This window comes from Sylvia atricapilla, chromosome 7, assembly GCF_009819655.1.
Source record: "Sylvia atricapilla isolate bSylAtr1 chromosome 7, bSylAtr1.pri, whole genome shotgun sequence".
NCBI classification, from domain to species: domain Eukaryota; kingdom Metazoa; phylum Chordata; class Aves; order Passeriformes; family Sylviidae; genus Sylvia; species Sylvia atricapilla.
The window spans coordinates 4,363,280-4,386,814 of NC_089146.1; the positions used below are offsets into that span (position 1 = coordinate 4,363,280).

Here is a 23,535-nt window from a genome sequence, read left to right on the forward strand (position 1 = left end):
TGATCAGGCAGAGCACTTGCACGAGCCTTTATCTTTTATCCATGAGGGCAGGATGCTTCAGCTCCTTTCACCAGACCCTAAACCCCTCCTGCAGTGCCACCTCCTCAGGCAGAGGGGATGTGACACGTGTGGGATGTCCTGCCTCGCCCCCAGCGCTGCTCAGCCCAGAGGGAGGGGAGTTTGTGCCCCACCGTTTCTGCAGGAAGTCTTTGGTGGTTGCCAGGATGTAGGTCTCCACATTGTGCCCTGTCAGGTTGTAAAGTGTCCGCGTGGAGAAGGTCCTTCTGTGAGGGGGAGTGTAGTTTGTCTGTGGACACGTCTGAGAAGAGACAAAGAAGGAAAAACTTCAGTGTTTTCGTTTTAACTCCAAACCATCACATTGGGACAAGATGGAGAGGCTGCCATGGCAGCATTCTGGTCCTGAGCCTCATTCCTGCCTCGTTCCCAAGCCAGGCTGCACAGACACACAGCACACATCCCTGCACGTTGTCCCCAACACATTCTGGGACGTGCTTAAAAACAACCTCTCTTAGACCCACCCTTCTGTTCTACTGGCATCACCTTGGAATGTGCTTCATGCTACGGAGGAAGATTTTGGCCGAATTAAGGCTGATCCTTCTCAGCAGAGTGACTGCACAGACAACTGCAGAGGGCAAAACAACTCACAGATCAGAAAACTCTGTGGTGGCCTCAAACTCTCACCTTCCATTTCACAGCAGCTACACTCTACATTTCTGCTTTTCTGTCAGTCACTGGAAATGTTTTCCTGGGCTTTGGAGAAACCTTGAATTAATCCTGAATATATAATTTAACATGCTGAGGGCCAAAGTCACATCAGTGTTTCATGAGGTTGAAGTGTCCTCCTAGACAGCATGTTGGCTGCTTCCTTCAGCTCATCCATAACAAAAGCCCTGGACTCCCCCATTGTGCATCTGTTCATCTGAATACACAAAATAGCTTCCTCCATGCTGAGGAACACCTGCCTGTGCCTGCCAGAGGTGAGAGTCAGCTTTGAACATTATCCCAACTTGCTGGAGAAATTATGCCAATACTTTTAATGATGTGAAATTAAGTGTATGTCCAGAAAACTGCACAAAATAGCTGTGTTTTAAAGAATGACTAAAAAAACCGTTCAACTAAGTACATCCTTTATATTAAAAGGCATCATATTGTGCCATGAGTTTATTTGCTATGGAAGAAAGCTGAGGACAGGTGAACAGCACTGGAGGGAGGAGAGCTCAACCCCAAACTGAACTGTAAAACTGTAACACCCTTGGGGCAGAATCTCCCTTTTCCCCATGGGCATGCAAATCCCAGCAGCACCCATATCTGGCTCTGTAGGTACCACTGTAATGCAAATAATTAATAATATTAATCATTAATATTTAGAACAAGGAGCAGATCTAGACTTTGCATAAAGTTAAACTCTGAAGAGCAAGCAGCAAAAATGGCTGTGATTTTATATAATTACAGTGCTTGTATAAGATGGAATCTTCCTCTTGGACACAAACTCACTTCTGTCAAAAGGGACAATCATACAAACGCCAAAAACACCATTAAACCTTTTCCCACCACGGGGAGCAAGGCAAGGATGTTAGGGTGTGAATCTTTTGAGGATGCTGTTTCCTTCCCTGTCCCCAAACTGGCGCAGACAATGGTTATCCAGTGTGCAAATTCAACAAGGCCAAAGAGAGACAGGAGGACTTGGAATGCTGAGTGCCCCTTAGCATCCTGCCAGCCCATAAAACAACTCCCAACAAACAAGGCCCCCAATTATCCCCCTCACTTTTGGATTTATCCAAGTTACCTGGATGCCATCTGTGCAGTTGCAGGCAGAATACTTAGTTCTCTGGTTTCCACTGGTAATCCACTGGCCAAGCATGTCCTCTGTTAAACACTGCCTGAAAAGGAACACATTTTCCTCTGAGGCTCTCTGTGCTCAGGTGTGCAAACGAAACTAATTGCTGTCATGTTTAATGACAGCAAGGCTGGCAGTTGAGCAGCTCCAGCAGAAAAGCAGAGCTCCTTGTCAGCTCTGGGTGGTTCAGGGAATCCCCAGCCTCCTGCTGCCTCCCATGCCCCTTGGCAGAGAGCCCTCCCTGCTGCTCTCTGTGCCTGGAGTCGCTCAGCTCTCAGATGGAATCCAGGCACCACTTCATTCCTACAGTAGACAGTGCAAGGAATTGGCACTCAGAGGCCAAAAGCATCTGAAACCAGCCCAGAAATAAGGGCTCTTGTTGTGGCAATCCCTGGGCGCTCCTGTGCTGGGCTGTATTGTCTGGGCAGTCACTGCAAACACCCAGGGTAAATATTTGCCTGCATAAGCACTCAAGTCTGCCCAGGATTTTACCACCCTGAGAATTTACCTGCAAAGCCCAAAACAAACCAGCCCTTATGGCACAGCTTCTAGGCAGAGGTAACAAACGCTGTGCTGAGAACTTGCTGTGTGGGCTCAGGTTATAATTGGAATTATTGGGGCGGCAAGAAGCACTTCCCAGAGAGGAGAATTGCTTGTTTTCCTCCTGGCATCCTGCCACCACCAAAGCTGCTTCCTTATCACTCCTAATAATGCAGGAGAGTCCAATGCATGAGAATTCTGCCCATGATCAAAGATGGTTATTAAGGTCTAATGGCTAAGGGTGTCATGCCAATTCTCTTGCAGGTTTGGAGTTTAAGTGGGAAAAAACCCCCAGAAGTACTTACGAATTGCTTTCGTTCATGCACGTGTTATCCGTCCCAGGGAAAGCCAGCATCGAAGAAACTAAAGCAGCTGTGGTTTCATTAAAATTCCTAAGAATTAACAAAGAAAAACAGAAAACAGGAAAAGGTTCCAAGAGCTTCCACTACCACTGTGCAGAAGAAAACTGTGTTTGAACGAAAACAGGATTTAAGATGTTGAATAATTGAGTATTTGTGGAAGCAGCAGTGAAGGACATGCAGTACGTGAGGACAGGCACACAGGTTTAAAAGCAGCCCTCATCACCTCAGCTACTCCAGGGATTTGCTGCCTCTAGATCCAAGCAAGATACTTTTGGACAATCAAGACTCTCTTTATGGGGAAAAAGAATCTACTGCAATTTTCAGGCACTGCTTACAGCCCTGTCTCAATCAGGTCTCTCATCCATGACATCTACTTGGTTTTGACCATTCAAGGAGATTGTCCTTGGTTCTGGCGCAGCTCTCCAGCAGTGATCCACCAGGACAAGCAGGGAACATTAGGAGCAGAGAATTTGGACATGCAGCTCTGGCTCATTCCTCCATCTAGCAGGACTGAAGTGGAAAAATACGAGGAATCCTGGGAAGAACACCTAGAGCAGATGGCTTTAGAGCTAAATTTTATATTTCTGACTTAGAGCTGAGAATTACTGGAGAAAGAAAGAAGTTCACAACATGAAAATCTAATGATACCAATTATAGTTGTTTTGGTAACCGGATATTAAAGGAGAATGAAATAATTCAATGGTGACATCCTAATGACCCTGGAAAAGCACATGCTATTCCAATTGCCTGTGTGCCTTGGACCTGCAGGGCCTGGCCAGGAAGACACGTCCTGTGCTAACAGAGAGGAGGGCAGTGCTCCCAAGATGGACAGAATTTGATGCCAGAATTGTAATGTTGGAGGCTAACTGATGTAGGTACCTCATTTCACACTGGGAGAGGAGCATATGTGTCTATACTAATAAAATCCCTGTGGCTGTTACGGGGCTGAAGGACTCCAGTGGGAAACACCGAGAACATTCCTCAGACATCTCACAGTCAAGTCCAACTGAGAAGCTGCTTTTCTGGAGCCTTCTGGTCTGAGCCAAGCCATCTCCTCAGAGAGCCCTGGGGAACAGGGTTTCTCTGTGCTGTCTGCACAACACAACAACGTGTGCCATGTGTAGGACAGTGGCTGTGCTCAGAACAGCCCAGAAGGGCTCCTTCTGAACCCGGGGCGGTGCCGAGGAGCAGCACTCACCCAAAGAAGTCTGCCTGGTCAGCCGTGCCATACAGGGAGGGGGACAGCAGCAGCTCGGGGTACTCGGTCTCCTTGGTCCTCAGTGTCCCCAGGCCCATGGCAGCCGTGACAAAGAGCACAGGCAGGATGACCTGGGCGATGAAGCCGCGCACGTCGCGCCGGGTGTGGTGGGACCTCTTGATGAACAGGGCGGAGGTTCTCTTCAGCAGCAGCGGCAAACCCCGCAGGCTCTTGGACCTGATCAGCAGCTGGTCTGGGCACACGGGAGAGAAAGGCCTTTGGTCATGGCTCAGCACTTCAGCAGCGCAGGGAAGTGATGGGCAGAGCACTCGGGGAGGAGACTTGGCTCCCTGCACACATTTACAGATGGCAAATCAAACTACTAAGGTGGAACAAACACAGGATCCGGCGTGGGACAGGCCCACACGCTCACGTAACACCAGTATTTTGTTAAATTTCAAAAGTCTGCATGCAGTGACTTTCAGTGTGGGACCTTCCAAGATGAATATCATATTCATTTCCAGATGAAATAAGTTATTTACATCCTACCTACCCAGCTGCAACTTACAGAGGAAACTTTTTTTTTAGATATGCGAGCTGAAATTTTTCATAATTTAAAAAGCAGGTGCCCAGAAAAATAAATAACAAAATTAATCCTGAAATAAGAAAACAAGCACAAGCCACTGGGCCTCTTGCCTGGACAGGTTTTGTGGTGTACTAAAAGCAGGGCCAAATCCTGTACCAGCTATTCTTCTTTATGAAACAGTTACCTATATAATACAACATGAAGCAAAGCCTTTTTTTAGGGGTGAAACAAAACACTTTTCTACATGAGTGAGTGTTCACAGTAACATTTACAGGGCAGGTCAGCTTTGAAAATACCTCTACAAAAGGTACAAATTACAAAAATACCTCTGTGCTGTCCCTTGGATGCCTCCCTAACTATAAATGGTATAAGTGTGTATGTATATATATATATATATATATATAATTTATGTACATACTTATAGATATATTTTTATGGTATTTTTAAGTACAAAACAATATTTCTAACCCAAGCAAGCATTGCAGCCAGGTGTCATTTTTGGGTTGGGCCCAAAGGTCTCAAACCCCCAGGGATAGGGTTTGCTTCCCTTCTGAATTTACCCCACTGTGTGGTCTCTTGGCCTCCTTTACAGAACTGCAATGTCTGGGGCACAGCAAAAAGCAACAAGGAGGACCCAGCTCAGAGCTGTGCTGCTTTTCCAACAGACTAAAGGATTTCCATGAAGTTTCTGTCCAATTCTAGTTACAGGGAAATAATCCTCTACATCTATTATGGCAATTACTTTCAGAGGTACACATTTACTCTTTCACCCACATGCTGTATTTGATTAGATTAAAACCTGGATCAATTTAAAGGAAGGCAGATGCAAACAAAACCCCTTTAGTAATTTATCTTGTGATTCAGACTATTCCAAAGCAGGGGATCTAAAAAGGACTGATAAGTGCTGTATTTCCAGTGATTTATAGGGTTTGTGATTCCTGGCTGGGTGAAATGTGGTTTTCAACAAAGAAAGAAGACAGGGAGCTCAAATCAGTCCATCTGTCAGCGTTTGCATCTGCAGTAAATCTGGAATAAACCCTGCAGGTGATGGAGTACCGTCTCTTTCTGTGAAGGTGTCTGTGCTCAGAGACATTTCGTCACCACCAGTGTGACCACTGACTCCAGACAGCTGATGGGGCAGTGCAGAATCTTCTTGCTGGTCCTTCACTGGCTCTTTTGTCAGATTGAGGAACACCTATGGAGCAAGGAAGTATGAAGGAAAATTTGTCCAAATGACTGCATTTGCCAAAACAATTACCAGAATCCACTCTCCTGCTTTCTAGCTGTAGTTGGTGCAGCAGTTATGTACTATAATCCTCTTTCTATTCCCTTTGTGCTCTGCGAGAGAAATTAACTTTATTTTCCATATAAAATTGCTGTCCAGCTCCTTGTCACCTCCTGTCTCAGTGGAAACTCAAACCTGTTTCCCTAGGATATTCACCCTCTAGCTCCTGACAATCCCACTGCCTCCATGCTAGGAGTGTGCAGTCATGGCACACGTGGGACATGATGTACAACTTATTCTTGCTGCCTTAAGAAAACACCTTAAAAGAAAACAAGAAGTTATGAGCCAGAAGGTAACAATCTCCCTCCTCCCTTCTGCAAGACAAAGGTCATCACTGCTCATCATTTTATTTTTTATTTCTGATGCAATTAAATGTGTTTGTTTGACCAGAGATTTCCCATGGGCAGAAAGGTGCCTGTGTTACTCTCTCCTCAGTCTAACTCCAGTGCCTCATTTTCTGGGTAAAACATCAAAAGGCCGCCAGCAAGGTGAGGCAGTGCATTAGTGTATGTACAGATTAATAGATGCATCTACACACTCATGTGTACCTAAGTGTAACTCCTTCCTCCCTGCCTGAAACCCTCAGGTAATTCCTAACGTGTCCAGAGAGCAGAGCTACACAGTGCTGTGAAATTAACCTCCATGACACTTCAGCAAACCCAGCAGCTCCCGAGCTCCTACCTCTTCCACAGTTGTGTTGGAAATCCCGTAGCAGCCCAGGTGGAGATCATTCAAGCTGCTGTCCAGGGCTCTGAGAAGGGCCTGGTACGCCCCTGACACCGTGGACTTGAAGGGGGGGAGCACGTACACGAGCTCTCCACCAATATCCTCTTTGAGATAAGCCTCTGGGAGATAGGACTGGATCAAGGAGGTCACTGCTGTGGTGTCACATTCCTCTATCATGTTCTGAAAAAGGAGGAAAAAAACTCTCTGGTCACTGAAAAGGTTGCAAGGTCAACCTTCCTCCTGCAGGATGTAGCCCAAATCCTGTCCCAGAGCTTAGCTGATAAGTGATCTCAGTCCAGCTATCCAACATGTCAGGGTAAATATCAAAAGCAGATGAAAGTGGGTTTCTGGCCCTTGAAAAAGGGATGTGTGACACTCTCCCACGTTGGTCCATCCCAAACCTCACCAGGCTGGGCTGAATCAATCACTTTGCACTGCTAGAGGTTTGTAGTACAACAGAGAAAAAGCCTGGCCACCAGAGAGCTTAACGTGGCTGCCAGCACAAACTCACTCTTTTTCCCATGAAAGATGGGCCTTGCTCATGGGTCTTTTTTCATTTTCTCTGTCTCCAGTGCCAGCAGTCTGGAAGAGAGGCTGGTCTCTCACGGTATCTGTGTGCTGGGGCTACCAACAGCACTGTAATTAATGCTAGCAAGAGCAGAGTTCCCCACTCCTAGCGAGCAGAACACTTTGCTCCAGGCCAGACCTATGGATGGGCTCTTTCTATCTGCTTTATTCCTTTGAACTCCAGAATTCACATTCTGCACCCAGCCTTGCCTTTAACTTTCAAGGAGACCCTGTTCTTTTTCAACAAAGCAGAGCACTGACATTCCTGTTTTCACAAGGCCAAAGAGATCACTCATATATGGTGTGCCAATACATCCCTCAACCAGCCCCAGTGATTCCCTGGGAGACAGAGCTGCCAGGAGCTCTAGGAGCAGCTCAGACAGAAACCTTCTTTTTGGTGAGTGTCAGGTGGTAGCCATCCCCAAAGGTTTCCTTGAGGTAGAAAGGTGAGCCACAACATTTGAGCCCTCCATGCTCCAGGAAGGCGATCCTGTCACTCAGAACTTCTGCTTCGTCCAGGTGATGTGTGGAGAGAATGATGGTTCTGCCTGGAAAACACAGTCACCACACAATGAATGCCTGGGTTTATGGCAAAACTGGATTTTAGAAGGATTTGGGTTGTTTTCTTTCCTTTCTCAAAAATTTCTGTATTTCCCTATACAATGATATCATCAGTATAATTGCAGGGGTTCCAGAGCTTCCCCTTGTTCTGAATCAGTCCATGGCAAAAAAAGTCCACATTGTTAAATCAATACAGTGAATGCTTATAACAATTTTCTTTTATCATATTCTGGTCAGATCTGTCCTCATTTCAACAGTGAGACAGGTGAAAGGCTTGCAGAATGAAGGGACATGGAGTATCAGGTGAAAATCAATTGCATTTTTTGGTAATTATTAGTGAAATTGGATGAAAGGCAACAAGAGAGATGGATTTTAAAGTATTGTAAGCTGTGTTTCATGGTGAAGTTATTTTTTAAATGACACTGTGAATTTAGAGAAACTAGGATGCCCCCTCCAGAACTGCAAAATCCAATCTCTTAAAATCTTTTCTCTCTGGCCTAAAAAAGCCACAATTCAAAGCCACTGGTACCATCTTTGTAAAGTGACACAAGCCACCTTTGTCTCTGAGCAATACCTCCTCTCATCACAGTACCTTTCTTATTCTTGGAGATGATTTCCCAAATACTCCTGCGGGAGCAGGGATCCACCCCCGTGGTTGGTTCATCCAGAATCACCACCCTGGATCCTCCCAGGAGAGCAATAGCAATGGATAACTTCCTCTTCATCCCCCCAGACAGGGTGCCAGCCAGCTTGTGACGATGGCTGTACAGCCCAGTCTCCTTCAAAGTCCTGGAAAACAGAGGGAAAATGACCCCCCCCCCCCCCAAAAGTTGTCTTTCAAGCATCTTTTCCAAGCAAGGAATCTGAAAACACCTGAAAGAAACTGTAACTGCAAATGAAAACCTGCCCAAGTATGGACTGCTCTGCTGAGTGGTCACAGTGGAGAGTCACCCTGTAGCTCAGGCATCGGGATTTTAATTTAAACCATTCTTGAGGATGTTTTCAAAGTTTTCATCTGACAAGTCAAGGTTAAAGGCTCGACCCCATCAACCGAGACTCCAAGATCCAAACTCCCTGGGATGTTCTGGCTGCTTCATTTCTCCACAGAACCAATAAAGCCAACATCATCTTTCTGACTGGATGATTAAATCTCTTCCCAGGGAAAACTGTGAAGCGGCAAGGAATAGCCCCCTAGGCCTATAAATTCATCTCCAAATAATTGCCACAGCACACTGTAAACCCTCTGGAGAACAGATATTGTTTTCTTACAGCATAGGTATCAATATATTCCTCTAGTCAGAGCAAAGCACCATTTGAACTCTAAGCTGGAGCTGCAACAAGACCTCCAACCCATGATTTTGAGCTCTACAGGGGCACTGGCACCACCACACAACACCTTTGACAGCCCTCTCTCCCTTCTCCCACCCTGTTGCTTTTATACCTCTTCACTTCTTGGTAGAGCTCTTGTTTGCTGCAGTGAGGGACTTTGATGTAGCCATAGAGCAGCAGGTGCTCCTTGGTGGTGAGGTAGTTGAAGAGCACGTTGTGCTGCATGCACACCCCCATGTTCTTCCTGATCACCTCCTGGTCAGTCCTGATGTCTTTGCCGTACACAAAGATCGTGCCTGAGGACGTGGGGAACAGCCCAGTCAAAATAGATCTGAAGGAAAAAGAAACAGAAAAGGGAAGTTAGAAAAAGAAGGAAGCCGTGGGTGATTTTTTTCATGTGGCCCTGTAGCTGTCAGCACTTCCAAGGTTTCCCTGTACCCTGCTCCTACTCCTTCCAGCCAGACATCACTGCCCACTGTGTGTGTCCTGCTGCCCAGCCATGCTCTGGCAGAGCAGAGGCCAATCAGCATCCATGGACATCCTTATCCCCCTCTGTGGGATTGCAAGGGCAAGCTCCAAGCTCCCCCTGGCTACTCCTCACCTCTATTTTTCCCTGCTTCAGCCTCCCTCTTCCTAGGTCAGACCACTGCACATCCCGCACGCTCAGGAATGCCCTTGACTTCCAGTTTAATTACTGGGAATTCATATAATGCAGTTACTCTTTATTCTCTGAGGTTTGCCTGGAGTTTCCAGACAGCCTCATATTGTAACCACAGCTGAGATTGAAAACCACTTCTTCATCTGACTAATCACAGCAGAGCATGGAAAGCTGATTTCACTGCCATTATTCATGAGAAATGGGAGAGGACTTCTGGATGAGGCACCTCACAGTGGGCAGCACTTTCATCTAGTTCAAGCAAATAATCACCCACCAAGCAAGAGCTGAGTCAAACTCCCTCTGCTCAGAATAACTACTTGCACATTAGAGCTCATTTTTGGTGCTGTCCTGCAGGGACTAAAGGGAGAAGATTCATCTCAGACTGCCCTTCACCTTCACAGAGTTTTTCGCTCTCCTGGGACTTTCAACCATCACTAAAAAGCAGTAACTTACTCAGGATTTGAAGCCTGTGCTAAGTTTCAGGAAGGTTTTATACTTTTCTGCATATCACCTTTGCTACACTTTGCAAACAGACTATGAGGTGAATTGATAATAAGCTGAGGTGAAGCACACATCTGTCTTACTGGTTTTGGCTCTTCTGAGGCTTCTATTTATCAGCTTAATGTTGCTTTCAGAGATATGCACATATATATCAGTGGAGAAATCAAGTTCTACAGGTCTGTTTTAGTGCTGTTATCTAGCAAGTCAAATAATAATTTATAAACAGCAAGGCTGAAAGGCCAAGGCATTAATCCCCTGCCATTGCAGCCCAGCCAACACATGACTCTGTACAGCTGAAGTGTATCTTTATTAAGTTTCCTTGCTAGTATCACTTCAGCTTTGGTGTGTGCACAAGCTCCCCACAGCTTCCAGAACGACCTAACCCCAGGCCATGGAACAAAACACCTCAACAGCTGCTGTGCCATGTATCCCAAGTATCTCACCAGATTAAAAAGCATATTCCTAAACAGAAAAGGACATTTTAGGACCTAAAGAAAATGAAGGAACTCCTGAGGTCATCCATGAACAAAGTGAAACTGCATAAGGATTTGGCCTAGTGAAGCACCTTCCTCAGTCTCCCACTGATGTACAGCCCCACTTGCCCTCTCACTCATCCAACCACACCCCACAGGACAAAAAAAGAGCTGCTTTAAAGGATACCCACATGGTTGTAGTTTTCCCAGCTCCGTTGTGTCCCAGCAGGGAAGTGATATTCCCTTCATAAAAGTTGAGGCTGAGGTTGTCCACTGCAGCTTTGGATCCATAAACCTTTGTTATGCCGTGGAGGGAGACTCCCAAGGTGAGGTCAGTGGGCTCTGGTTCCACATGAGGGTGAGGGGCACCTTTGGCACAAAAAGAAGGGTCAGGGACAGTTCCTGCAGTGCAGCAGGTGTTGTGCTACTTCCCTCATCTCGGAGAAAACCAAAACACAGCAAAGGCTGGTGCCTTTCAGCAGGAATATTAAGAACGTGTCCCCGGATTTGTATCGTTTTGAGCTCTCTGGGATTTTACCTTTTTACTTCTGAAGCTTCTAATAACTCCTGACAACAGGCATTAATCACTTCTGAAAAGGTCTCATATTTAGGTGTTTCAGAGCACCTAACTTTATTTATACAAAACAAGCACAGAAAATTAGAGGACATGAAGCAAAACTACAGAGCTATTTTCAGTTAGGTGAAAACAGCAAGCATTTATGTGGGATTTCAATATTTTACAGGCTAAATATTTATAGAGATAAGCAAAGAAGCACACGTGCCCTTTGCCAAGTGGAAACCTGTATTTGCTTGCCCAAACTGAAGTGTATTTCTACATATAGAGAGACTGGTATGGAAGGTAACTGCCCAACTACAACACACACGAATATCTGTGTGAAAATCCATACTGACTCTCCACAACAAATATGAAGAACAAATATAATTTAAGGGCCAAATCTCCGTTCATGTGAGTACCGACTTCCAATTTTTCATGTCCTTTAAAATTACAACCAATGTTGTTTTCTGAGCATGGTGCCCCTTTACAAATTTGACTTTGGTTACCCAAAATACAAGTTATTATTGCTCCCCCATCTAGTATCCACATACATATCTTATTGGGGAGGGTGACTTCTTTCCTTAACATCAGCTTGGAGAAGAGCAGGCCTCTTTGTTTCTCATTCCAGAAGGGCAGGTAGCTGTTGTATTCAATCCAGTAAGATGGAAGCAGTGGGAAGTACCAGGGTGCAGCCATGCCATATCTACCTGCAAGGAACAGGAGGCTCGTTCAGGTATCTGTTCCTCAGCAAGTGCCACTGTTGGGGTGCACTCAAAAGAGCAAAAATTAACTTCACAAGAGATTTCTTGCACTACCAGGACTTGGTAGAGACTTCTTCTGATTGGCACAAAAGGAAGCACTCACTAATTTGTTATTCTGAGTAACTCCATAGCTGGAGGGCAGGAGAACTTTACATTTTCCACTGGGTAGATTTCCGTATGCCAGTGGACTGCTTCATTAGGTGGGGAAGTAAAGAAAAAGACAAATGTACTGGCTCTTGCCCAAGGCAGGAATTACTTTTTGAAACCAAATGATGTAAGTAACACAGCTCAAAATCACTCAGCTGACAAATGCAGTCTAACATGCTCCACTCTCACCCACCAGGCTGCAATCACGCCCTCCTGTGTCCTTGGCTTCAGCTCCTTCAGGAGACCCACCTACCCGTGTGATCAGCTGAGAAACCCTAATTCTCCCTTGCTCTGCTCTCTCCCAGTGCCATTAGCAGGCTCAGACATCCACAAAGTCATGCTCCCTTTGGTCTGGGACAGAGTGTATGCACCATCTCACTGCCTCAGCCAGCTCTGCGTTCACTGCTCTCCAAAAGAGATGCTACAGCACCACCCTCAATGCTTTGCATCCTTACCTGGGAAAACATTCCTTATGTACCACCCCAGGATGAAGTATATGAAGGAGTCTATCAGAATGAGCCAGCACATCCAGCCAAAGGAAGTGTTGTCTCCAATCATTGGGGACTTGTACATGTTGTCCCACTGCAGTCCTGCAGAGAGGAGTTGAGAAACACGATCAGAGCCCATCTCAGCCAGTGAAATACCACCCCCAGGAGAGCCCAAAGCCTGGCTTTGTCTGCCATAAACTCACCTATGCCCTGTGCCTCGTAGCGAGCAATGTATTGGCTTGCATAACTGAAGGCAGTTGGAGACAACAGACTCTGGGGAATAAACAAAATTGAAAACAAGAAACAGATTAATTAGTCTCAAAGAGAAGGCAGGTCAGTCAGCCAATCAGGTACCTCACTGGGTTATTCCAATAGCCAGAAAAATGAGCGTTGGGTTTGTTTTTTTCCCAGCAGTCACAAGGAGCACCGGACCAGGCCTGTGATGGGAAGTGCTACCTCATGACAGGCTGAAATGTCTCCTTAGAGCTTGACTTTCTTTTGCTTCCACACCTAGGATGCAACTTCCTCCCTCATGCAGGGCTTTATTTTAGGCTTTTGAAACACAGCAGTGCTTGAGAATTACCTCATGGAGCTTTGTGGTTAATTCTTTTACCACTTGCATTAATAGATGTCATTTCCTGAATTCGGTGACTCAAAGAAAACAAGTCTGGCTTCTGGGACCTAACACCTACCCACTCTGCCTCTTGGTAAGAAACAAGGCTTTAGATCTACTCCCATGTGTAGGAATTTGAGACACAGCAAGCAAAAGGATGATCTGAGGCAGCAATGGGCAGAGCCAGCCCTGCTACCCAAACCCCTCACTGAGACAGCCTGGTTTCCCAGAGCTGGTGAAAGCAGCAATTCCATTTTCCTTTGCAATTCCAAAGGGGAAAGTACATAGCTCAAAGTACTGTCATTCAGCTGGCAGGTGGGAACTCACTAAAATTCCACAAGTAGTGCCTTCGGTCATGGGACACAGCTAATTCCTCAAATGGGCCATGGCCAACTTGCCTACCACACCTGTCAATACCCACTGACGGAACTGAGAAAGGCACCCAACCCCACGTGTTTGGGCACGAGTTACAGTCAGAGCTGGAGTCACTGAGGGCCCTGCCTCCACACAGTGCCTGGAAATACGGAGAAGCAGAACTCACCAGGAGGCTCTTGACAGAGAAGCTCAAGTGGTTCTCGATGACGAGCAGCACGATGAAGGGGAAGAAGGTGAGGATGTACACGAGGCTGCCCACCAAGGCCGCAATGTTGGTGTTGTTGAAGAAAACACTGATGAAGTAGCTCATGGCAATGATGGACAGGCTGTAGTCCATCAGGTAGAGGAACAGGAGCGCTGTGTCTGTTTTGGGGAGGATCTCACCCACTTTCAGAACAACAATGAGGAAGGTGACAGTAATCAGGAGGAAGACGGCACACTCGATGAACCAGGCAATGAAATGGCTGCTGGCATTGACACCCATCATCTTCATGTACTGCAGAGAGGGAGGCAAAAACAACAGTCACAAGTGGCATTTGAGAGAAATGAAGAGATCTTTCTGCTGGTACTGAACGATTTCTTTTTCCAGCTTCTGGACAAGACCTGCCACCAGACCATGCTTGTTCTGTCCAGGGACAAACCACGCACTCCCATTTCAGGAATGCCCAAGGTTTGCAAAGCAGTCTGTTGGAAAACAACAGCCCAGACAGGACCCGCAAGGATCAAGTGTCACAGCCCACAAGCTCCAAAGCAGCTTCTGGCCTTAGATTTGTAAGTTTTCTAAAGCCTTTTGGTTATTTTTTTAAAATAATGATATTGATCCAGTGGCTTAAGCTTAAAAGCTCTCAAATGTCTTTGAAACCAGACCTTTCTCACACAACCCCAAGACAACAAATAACAGCTAAATTACTATGGTTACAAGGAAGAAATATTAATTTGTATTAGCTGATGATTAATTCCCCACACTTGCATAAAACTCTAAATTTGTATTGATAAATCCAGAAGAAACTACAGGTGCAGGTGTCTTCTTGTGGATTATTACACAGCTAAAAAGATTAGTGACGCCCTGGTCCTTGGAGACAGTGAAAAGGGTTGCCTAAATTAGAGTAGGGGGCTGCCAGGGAGCACACACTGGGGTTCATTCCTTTTCCACCTCATCACACGTCAGAGGACACAGAGTGTCCTTTCTTGGAAGTGTTTTTGGTGAATCAGTATTTGTTTCCATGGTGTTGGATAAAAAACAAATCTGCCCAAAGCTTTTGTTGCTTGCTGAAGCTTAGTTTGACAAAAGTCCTTTGCTGTTCATCTCTGCTGACAGTGATCACACTGAAAACCTGAATTAATTTATTAAATTCCCAATGTCTCAATGTCATTTCTTTTCCGACAGGCAACCTGAATGAAGAACTTCATTTCAGAGGAGCTGATGTAATATGTAGCACCTTCTGAAATATTAAGTATAATAACTTCAAGGATAGGAAATAAGTCACTTTTCATGTCTTTGTCCCCAGTAGGTATGAGTCAAAGTCAATTTTTAGAGAGCATTAAATCTTCGGAAACCCTGTAATTTTGTGAGGTGCCCATGTTTCCTGTGTTCAGCACTGCAAAGCAATATTCCCTCCACTTGAAGGGCAAACACCCTGCATTTCCATGGCTTTGAGCTTGGTTATAATGTCAGAATTCACACGCTGCAGGTCAAACAATAGGTGTCTGGAATATTTTCCTTAATGCTTGTTTTGCTCCATTTAGTGTTGAACATCAGACACACTTAACCACGAATAAGGAAAATCTGTTTATAATTCTGCACGCCCCAGAAAGTTTCCCCGTACCTCATAAAGCCTCAGATCCTTCTCCTGAACAAGTGTTTTAACAAAATCAGCTATAAACAGCACCCAGGCAGCCATCAGAGCAAATGGAAGAGAGTAGGTCACGCTGGTTAAGAACCTGTAAAAGGCAAAAGCAGGCTTTAGCTGAATACGAAATGTTCTGGGGATTAAGGCTTTATACAAGAATATATTTTTCAGAACAATACTCTGGCCCAGGAAAAGACATGCTTATATTTCAAAACGTGGAGTAAAATTAATAATTACCAAAAAAAGACTCCTTTGCCATTGCATTGGATATTCTGTCCATCAGACTCCTGACTGTTCAGAATCTGTTTGATTTTTTTTTAAGTTGCAGAGAGATTTCCTTGCTCAGCAGCACCACTGGCAGGTGGAGGAAGTGCCATGGGCAGTGGCATCTCCTGGCTCTCTGATTCCCTTTGGAAACATCCCAGCAACCAGCCATAATTTCCAGCTCTGTGCACAGATATAATGGCCAAATTTCATGATCAGGCCATATTTCCTGGTGTTGGGATCTGGATGTGGGTGCTTTCCTACAGATTGTCTGTCCTACCACCCCACAGGACAGGCAGACCCAGGGCACATTTCTTGGCTCCTCATTTTCATTAAAACCTTCTTCCAGGGCCAAAAGTGTGAAGAAAAAACCCCAACAACAATGGCCAACAATAAATTTCTCCCTTTGCAATGGAAAGCAAGTTTTTATTGCAGGAGATCCCCTTCATCTGCAGGGCTTATGCTTTCCTCCTTGATTTCTAAACCTGGCTCAAAACCCATAATCAGTGTTGTTCCTGAAATAATGTACAATAACAGTGAGAAATGAACATTACATTTGGTTTTAATTACTTTTGTTTACCTGTAAAGCTGAAAATTTCCTATAAACCAGCATTTTAAGAAATGCTTCCATGCAAACGAAGCCCTATTTATAAAGAACCAGAAAGGTTCCTAAAAATTCAGCACAGACCAACACTTTTTGTGCGCTGGCTTTTATATATATATATATATATATATATATATATATATATATATATATATATATATATATATTCTCCCCTTCTCTCTACAGGATGGTAACTGTGCAATAAGAGCCCATAAGCAGGCATTTTGTGATGACTGCTGCTGGATGCAAATCCAAAGCCTTGAGGTATTTTAATAATTGAGCAAACACGTCCCTCTGAACCCGGGCTGGGGAGGGAAACCCAAAGGCAAGTGGTTTTCCCAGCAGCTCAAGAACAAAAAGGAGCAGCCAGCACTGGAGTCAGTGCTTCCAGCAGCCAGTTAATCACTGTACAAAACTCTCTCTCAGCAATAACCCAGGAATTTGCGGCAGAACTGGGTTTGGATGCTTCCTGCTGTGTCCTGGCGGGTGCCCCACATCCTGCTGCCCTGAGGAGAGGTTATAGGTCCCCAGCTCTCTTCAGTGACAGCTGACACAGGAGATGAACAGGTCTGCTGTGGCTCCTAAATGATATCTTACAGCTCCCAAAAAATCTTTTGGCTCATGCAGTTGGCACGGAGGATTTTTCAGTAGGAAAAGCTCCCAGGTCCAGCCTATCCTTTTGCTCCAAGGGAGACCCTCAGTCAGGGCACAGTGATCCTCACATCTATCAATATTTCTTGCTGAACATCCTCCAGTGCTCCCTGATGGACACTGAAATCCCTTCCCTGCGTGTTTTCCATTCAGTTTGGCCACCATAAAGCTCATAAACCTCATGAAGCTCATCCTTTTTTCCCCAGTAAATCCTTTTTCTAAGTTCTGCTACATTGTCTGTGTGTGATCACCTGCAGAACAAGCCAAGACTCGTATTTAACCCAAGTTCTGCCAGCTTTCAACTCTGTGCAGTAAAACAGGCACAGGGAGTTTTACCTGCTGTAAAACCTACAGTTACCACCACAACTGAAAAAAAAAAGAGCACCAAAAACAAAAGATTAGGCAAAGTAAACAAACCATCTTCTTAGAGTCAAAAATTCCCTCTTTTGTTCAACCCCTTGAGAAAAAAAAAAAACCCAATTGAACAGAATTAAATAATTTTTATGCTACATGAGCAAGGAAAGCAGCACGGCTGGTGAAACTCCACCAGTCAGACAAGACGAGCTGACACAAAACACAAAGGCAAAAAGCCACCCAAACTTACATATCCTTGTTGTAGCAGGGGTAAGGCATGGCCTGCACCTGAACAGCGATCTCCTCTGGTTTCTTGCCAGTCTGCAGCTCAATAATGGCCCTTTCAATGCTGTCCTGGATGTAGATGAAGGCCCGGCTGTAGATCTGGCTCTGGGAGGTGGAGTTGTGCGGGCCCACGGTCCAGATGCGCTCCCGGATCCTGTTGGTGGTTTGAGTTATCCTGCTGCTCATTCGGATGGTGTAGTTGAGCACAGGAGGGATGGACAGGCCCCCGTGGATGGAGCGGCCAGGGCTTGAAGGCAGCTTGAAAATGATACCTGGGAAAAGAAAGGGGAAGGGCTTTTTTCTTTGGAATGGACAGCTCAGAAGCAGCACACACAGATACAGAGGAACTCCCCGTTTTTACAAGGCTGCCTCACAGTTTTTCTATCCAGAACATTTTTCCATGTATATTCCATATATCTATTCCATATATATATAATTATTCCATATATAAAACGTAAGATAGAATGGAGGATAAACAGAGAAGAGAAAACTGCTACTGTGGGAAAGGACAAATATTACCAGGGTTTGAAGTTCCAAGAGAAGCAGAGGTTTTTATTTACCCCTCAATTATGAAGGATAAAACCAAACAGGTCACAGGATTTACGAGCAAATCCTAACTGAGGGCCTTAAAATATTAAGATATATTAATGATACAAATGTAAATTCCTATTTCCTGCTCCCTTCACCCCGCTCTGCAGTCTGATCCCACCATCCAGTCTCACAAATGTGAAAAGTGTGACTGAGAAGACCCAGTACACCATTTATGGTGCTTGTCTGGAATAGCTGAAGTGATTTATGACCTTCTAATAATTTGAATTGTCTCATATTTGGACTTGAGGATCTTAAAGGGCTTTTCCAACCTAAATGATTCTGTGATACCTTTCTTGATTAAAGCACTTTTCCCGTGGGAGCTTGAAAGAAAGTAGCTGCACAAATATCACCTTGGGGCAGTGGGATTTTATTCAAACTGAGAATAAACCAAGAGAAATCACCAGCTGACCACAGACAGTGGAGATCCCTTTTTCTGACCTAGAGATGGGGCTCCTGAGAGGCATTTTAAAGACTTTTGTTCCATTTTCAGTCTCATGAGAAGGGTGAGACAGTACAGATGTTACAGTTGCCACCATCAAAATCAGAAGCCAAACCATTTCCTAATTACAATACATTATAACCGTTTTTGACCTATCAGCTTTTGCCACACAATGCTACTAATTGCCTTTTAAGCAAATCATCTGAAATTACCCCTCGTGAGTCCTACTACAATACATCTTTCATAGTTCTATTTCTCCAAAATCTCTAGTCTATTTGCAAGGTCACCATTTGAAACTTGTTTCTAGTTTGATTTCTCTCTCAATGGCCTCAATGTGCAGGTCCCACACACACTTGCTCTAAATCCACTGCAGCGTGGTGGGAGCTGCAACCACAACAGTTGCTGGTGAAAAGCCAAATATTTTATGCTGCATTCCCACAGTCTATCAGGTGAAATTTCATTGGCAGGGGGATTTGGGAGTGTCCTGGGTTGTAGTTTAGGATGTATTCTATCACCATCTTCAGTTCATGGCCCATCAATGCCTTGTGCATGACTCACAGATCACTCCCTCCGGGAGTTATCTCTCTTTAATGGGCCATCAAGGACCTCCTGGATGACTCATCATCCCATTGGGAGATGCTCCGCCCATGGGGAGGAGCCAAGCATTCTCACCTGGATATAAGCTGGGATTTGGGACAGTAGAAGCAGCCCTCATCCACTGGATTCCCAGAGGACTTGAGCTATGAGACCTTTCTATGAGACCTTTCTATGAGATCACTGCTTCAGGAAGACCACCTCGTCTGGACTGCTTCCATCACCCTGATCAGGTTGTATTCTGACTCTGTCAGTTTTTTTTCTTTTTGTATTGTTGCATTTATTTTATTTTATTTTATTTTATTTTATTTTATTTTATTTTATTTTATTTTATTTTATTTTATTTTATTTTCCTTTTCTTCTCATTAAATTGTATTTCTGACTTAGAGCCTCTCACTTGGTTTGTTTTCAAACCACAACAGGGAGTGTCACATACTTGCAAAGAGCTCATTCTTCAAGAAGAGCTCCTTAGCCACCGCTTCCATCTCCTCCAAGTCCTGCACTCCCTGGACGCGGTTGAAGGAGACACAGGAGGACACGTTCACAGCCAGGGCGGCCAAAGTGTTCAGCTGCTCCACGATGTCAGCGTTGTTCTGCAATTCCAGCCGGATATCATCTAGGGAAAAACCCCACAAACAAACGCTGCAGCATCACTGCACCCAGCAGAAAATCCACCCCATCGTTCCACTCCTTCGCACTGATGATGACACCAGAAAGGAGGTAAGGAAACAGTCCCAAACCCACCATGCTAAATATGAAGTGTGAAACACATTTCTGCACTCAGCAAGGCAAGGAAGGCATGCCGTTGACCCAGTTTTTATGTTAATCATTTGTAATATGCTCGTGAGTTTGCCTTTGGGAGGATGCCAGCAGTGGGATGTGACAGCCATCCCAAATCACAAGTCCCCAGTAACCTGCTGAGGCTTTAGACCCGCACACGGTGCTCACCATTCCTTCCACACCCTCTGCTTTAGGATGTGATCAACTCGCCTGTTGAGCTGCTGTGTCTCAGGGGAGGACGTGCTTTATCCCAGCACATCAAGGCAGAGCTGTGTGTGCTGTGCTGATGTGTGGACTGAACCTGCTGCTGCTGCAGTTAATAAAGATGCTGCTGTTTGCTGGCAGGTTTCAAAGGTGGCTGCATAATGCAAGGTAACTAATATGGAACAGCTGCTGCAGGCACCGTGGCTTTATGGGGAGTTAAGGCAGGAGCTGTTGCTCATGAATAACACAGGGGTCATCACCAACTGGATGTAGATGACTGCAACAGACCATAATCACTCTTGGCTGCTGCTGGGCTTCGCTGGCACAGTCCAGAGTGATGGTGACATGCCTGGCCACTCACTGCAGAAGCAGGACAGCAAGGCCAGGCAGGAAGGGACTGTGCACTCACTGGGATGTACCCACCACCACTGTTACTGGTGATTCTCACAGTGCACAGCAGCAAAGGTCACCTCAAAGGGCCTTGCCAGCCCACCAGAGAACTGCAAACTGCAGCAGAGCATCCCCTGCTTTGATGCCTACGGCTCCATCAGCCTGAGTACATTTATCTGATCCCTGGATTTTCTGCTCTAGGGAACTTTTCCTCTGAACTTCGCTGCGATGCAAGGGAGCTCTCCTCAACATTTCCCAGCCGAGTCCCAGGTAGCTCATTTGAAGTCATAATTACAGCTAAACAGTGTCCTCCAGTGGCCACACACCGCGGCAAAGCCTCCCATCCCTCCACCCCTAAACACCCAGGAGAAACATCTCCTCGCACCAGCACTTTGCTCTCTAAGAGTCTTTTCCCTGGAAGATTTCTGGATCATAGCTGGGATTGCCTTGCCCTGGAGCCTCCAACATGGGCCAGAGAAGAGCAGACCTGGGGATGGCTGCAGCTGGCTGATTCTGGAGCTCCCAGACCCGAAGTACAAATAAGGAAGAGGGCAGCACATCTGGACACACTTACCCAGTTCATTTATCTGACTCAGGAGCTCAGCTGCATCCAAATCCACCATCAGCTTGATAAAAACCTGCACGAAGGGATTCTGCAGGGCATTCTATCAAGAATCAGAGGAAGAAGAAGCAGCAGTTTAACCAAAAGCCTCCCGAAGCTCACTCACTGTGTACTTCTAAACTAGCACAGAGCAGCTGCCTCCACTGAGCATTTGTGCAGCCCCCACCCCACATCCTTCACTCTGTACCACAATGGGGAGATCCCAGCAATGAGAATGACACAGCTCTCTGAACGTCTCAGCTCTCTGAACCCAAGTCAGTGCTTCTCTGAGTCAAGAAAGGATGCCTACTGAGCCTCCACCAGGCACTAGAGTCCCACCAAAAAAAAAAAAAAAAAATCATGGATAATTTCAGTTATTCTAGAAGTAAATTTCCCTTGTGTCTGTTTTAAGTCCTGTGAACAAAGCCAGTGCACAACGTGTAGCAACCAAAACTTAACTTGGAGATCAGCACAGGTTTTTTTGATTGGCTGAAAATTTCACTGTTCCACCAATGACTGCAATCAGCAGAGAATATTTAATTTCACTTTTGCATATTCCACTCTGGATTTTCTCTTGGTGCCATGGAAATTAGAATGAATTCCAGCCCTTAAAATTAACTGCTAATGCTTTTTTGGGTTCCAGGGATCTCATTTTTGTAAGAAAAGGAGACAATTTTTACTACAGAAAATGGGAAGCAAGTGTGTGTAACATTACAGTCCACTGCTTTCTGTATCCAAGCAAGGTTAGGCTTCTTAGGAGGGGTAAAAAGAAATTTTATTTACATTCACTGAGGTACAAAACATCTCCTAGCTCTTACGTGTGTACCCAGAACTACATGCTTATTATAGATACTGTTTCATTTCCTGAAAAAGTCATTTCTTGCCTGGTCTTGGCTGGCTGGATCACTCCATCAAGCAGAAAGTTAATTTACAAACTGAAGAGCGTTCCCTGCCCATCTTAGGCCTTCAGCAGGCCCCAGCCCAGCCAGGGTCAGGGAGCATATTACAAACAGCTCATTTGAGAAAGAGAATGTGCAGGGAAAGGTGAGTCAGGAGCATCTCTGTCAAGGGAACAGGCAGGCACAGAGACTGTGAAGTCCAAGACATCCTGAGAGGGGTCTCCCCAGCTGACCTAAGACATCCCTGGAACCCCAGTTCACTGCAGTGAACAAATCCATCCTCCCAGCTCCCTCCTGGCAAGAGACAGAGGGGAGGCAGGAAGTGATACCTTGATCATTGGAACTGTCTGGTTTAACTTGGTCAGTGAATTCATGATGACAGGAGACTGGTCCAGCCACTCCTGGGACTTCAGGGCTAACTCAGCCATCTGCTCCAGGGTTGCATTCGACTACAAAAGAAGCCCACAACATATAAAGATTAATTTATTCATTACCTTATCGATTTTAATTGATAAATAGATCAATAAAACAGATGAGACCAAATTTGTTTTCCTTAGGATCTTTCCTAGCATCCTCTCACTCTTTTGCAAAATGCCCCTTAACACACAGAATTTATGCAAGTACTTAAAAATATTATATTTAGAGCATGTCTTGAATATCTGCTCTCACTGGTCTGCCTCTGAACAAACACTGGTTACAGCATTTGTCCTGGGAGACACATCTCTCCTGCTGGCTGAAAATATGGGGGTGAAACTTCATAAACTGAAAGCCTTAAGCAATTGTCCTATAAATATTAGACCAACAGCAGCTTCTGGAGGGAAGATTCAATCAAACACAAAAGATGACTCATATAGCAAGGCAAGCAGGAAAAGATAATTTGATTAGTACTCCAAAGAGAGAGAAAGCAGCCCTCTGCTTCCCAGGGAAACAAGCCTGTGCTAGATAAATTACAGCCCTTTGCAGTGGGCATATCCTGATGTCCTGGAACAGAGCCATACCTTCCCCATGATTGCTCGAGTTTCTGGGGTATCTGGTGTGAAAAGGATCTTCCCAAGCACCATTGGTTTTAAGAAAGACCAAATCAAAGCTCCGGTCGGGGTCTTGACCAGGTCCAGGTAAAAGGATAAGCAAAATGGGGCTGCAAGGGGAGAAAAACAAACGAATTGCACAGAGAACATACAGGCCAGACACAAGAAATTTACCAGTGTGTTTTTTCACCCTCCTGCCCAGTTTCTTGCTGTGGCCAGTGAATGACTTCAGGGCCCTCTTCACTGACTGATCTAATGCATCCTGACAAAAGCAACCCACCCCCAAGATCTCCTGTTGCTGAACTCGGGACAAACGAGAGTGTCGCTGTTCGAGCCAACATTATCTGCTTGAAGGTTAAATGGGAGTTTCGTGAACTCAGAGGAGCTAATCATGTCAGCACAGTCAGAAAAACTACA

At 45.3% G+C, this 23,535-nt stretch overlaps 2 protein-coding genes across 2 annotated transcripts in view; one reads left to right on the forward strand and one right to left on the reverse strand.

The window, feature by feature from the left end:
- ATIC (5-aminoimidazole-4-carboxamide ribonucleotide formyltransferase/IMP cyclohydrolase) overlaps positions 1–23,535 on the forward strand; it is a 141,952-nt gene that overhangs the window by 37,949 nt on the left and 80,468 nt on the right. The window lies entirely within an intron of this gene.
- Positions 1–23,535, reverse strand: part of ABCA12 (ATP binding cassette subfamily A member 12) — an 80,752-nt gene that overhangs the window by 20,157 nt on the left and 37,060 nt on the right. The window contains exons 19-38 of the mRNA XM_066322436.1: positions 23,089–23,228; positions 22,420–22,539; positions 21,165–21,255; positions 19,653–19,832; positions 17,558–17,864; positions 15,411–15,525; positions 13,751–14,080; positions 12,800–12,869; positions 12,564–12,698; positions 11,752–11,907; positions 10,836–11,013; positions 9,125–9,343; positions 8,276–8,472; positions 7,510–7,670; positions 6,511–6,735; positions 5,601–5,739; positions 3,959–4,211; positions 2,704–2,790; positions 1,808–1,901; positions 192–319 (exon numbers count right to left, since the gene is read on the reverse strand). Coding sequence (XP_066178533.1) covers positions 192–319; positions 1,808–1,901; positions 2,704–2,790; positions 3,959–4,211; positions 5,601–5,739; positions 6,511–6,735; positions 7,510–7,670; positions 8,276–8,472; positions 9,125–9,343; positions 10,836–11,013; positions 11,752–11,907; positions 12,564–12,698; positions 12,800–12,869; positions 13,751–14,080; positions 15,411–15,525; positions 17,558–17,864; positions 19,653–19,832; positions 21,165–21,255; positions 22,420–22,539; positions 23,089–23,228 — 3,325 coding nt within the window. The remainder of the gene's footprint in view (positions 1–191; positions 320–1,807; positions 1,902–2,703; positions 2,791–3,958; positions 4,212–5,600; positions 5,740–6,510; positions 6,736–7,509; positions 7,671–8,275; positions 8,473–9,124; positions 9,344–10,835; positions 11,014–11,751; positions 11,908–12,563; positions 12,699–12,799; positions 12,870–13,750; positions 14,081–15,410; positions 15,526–17,557; positions 17,865–19,652; positions 19,833–21,164; positions 21,256–22,419; positions 22,540–23,088; positions 23,229–23,535) is intronic.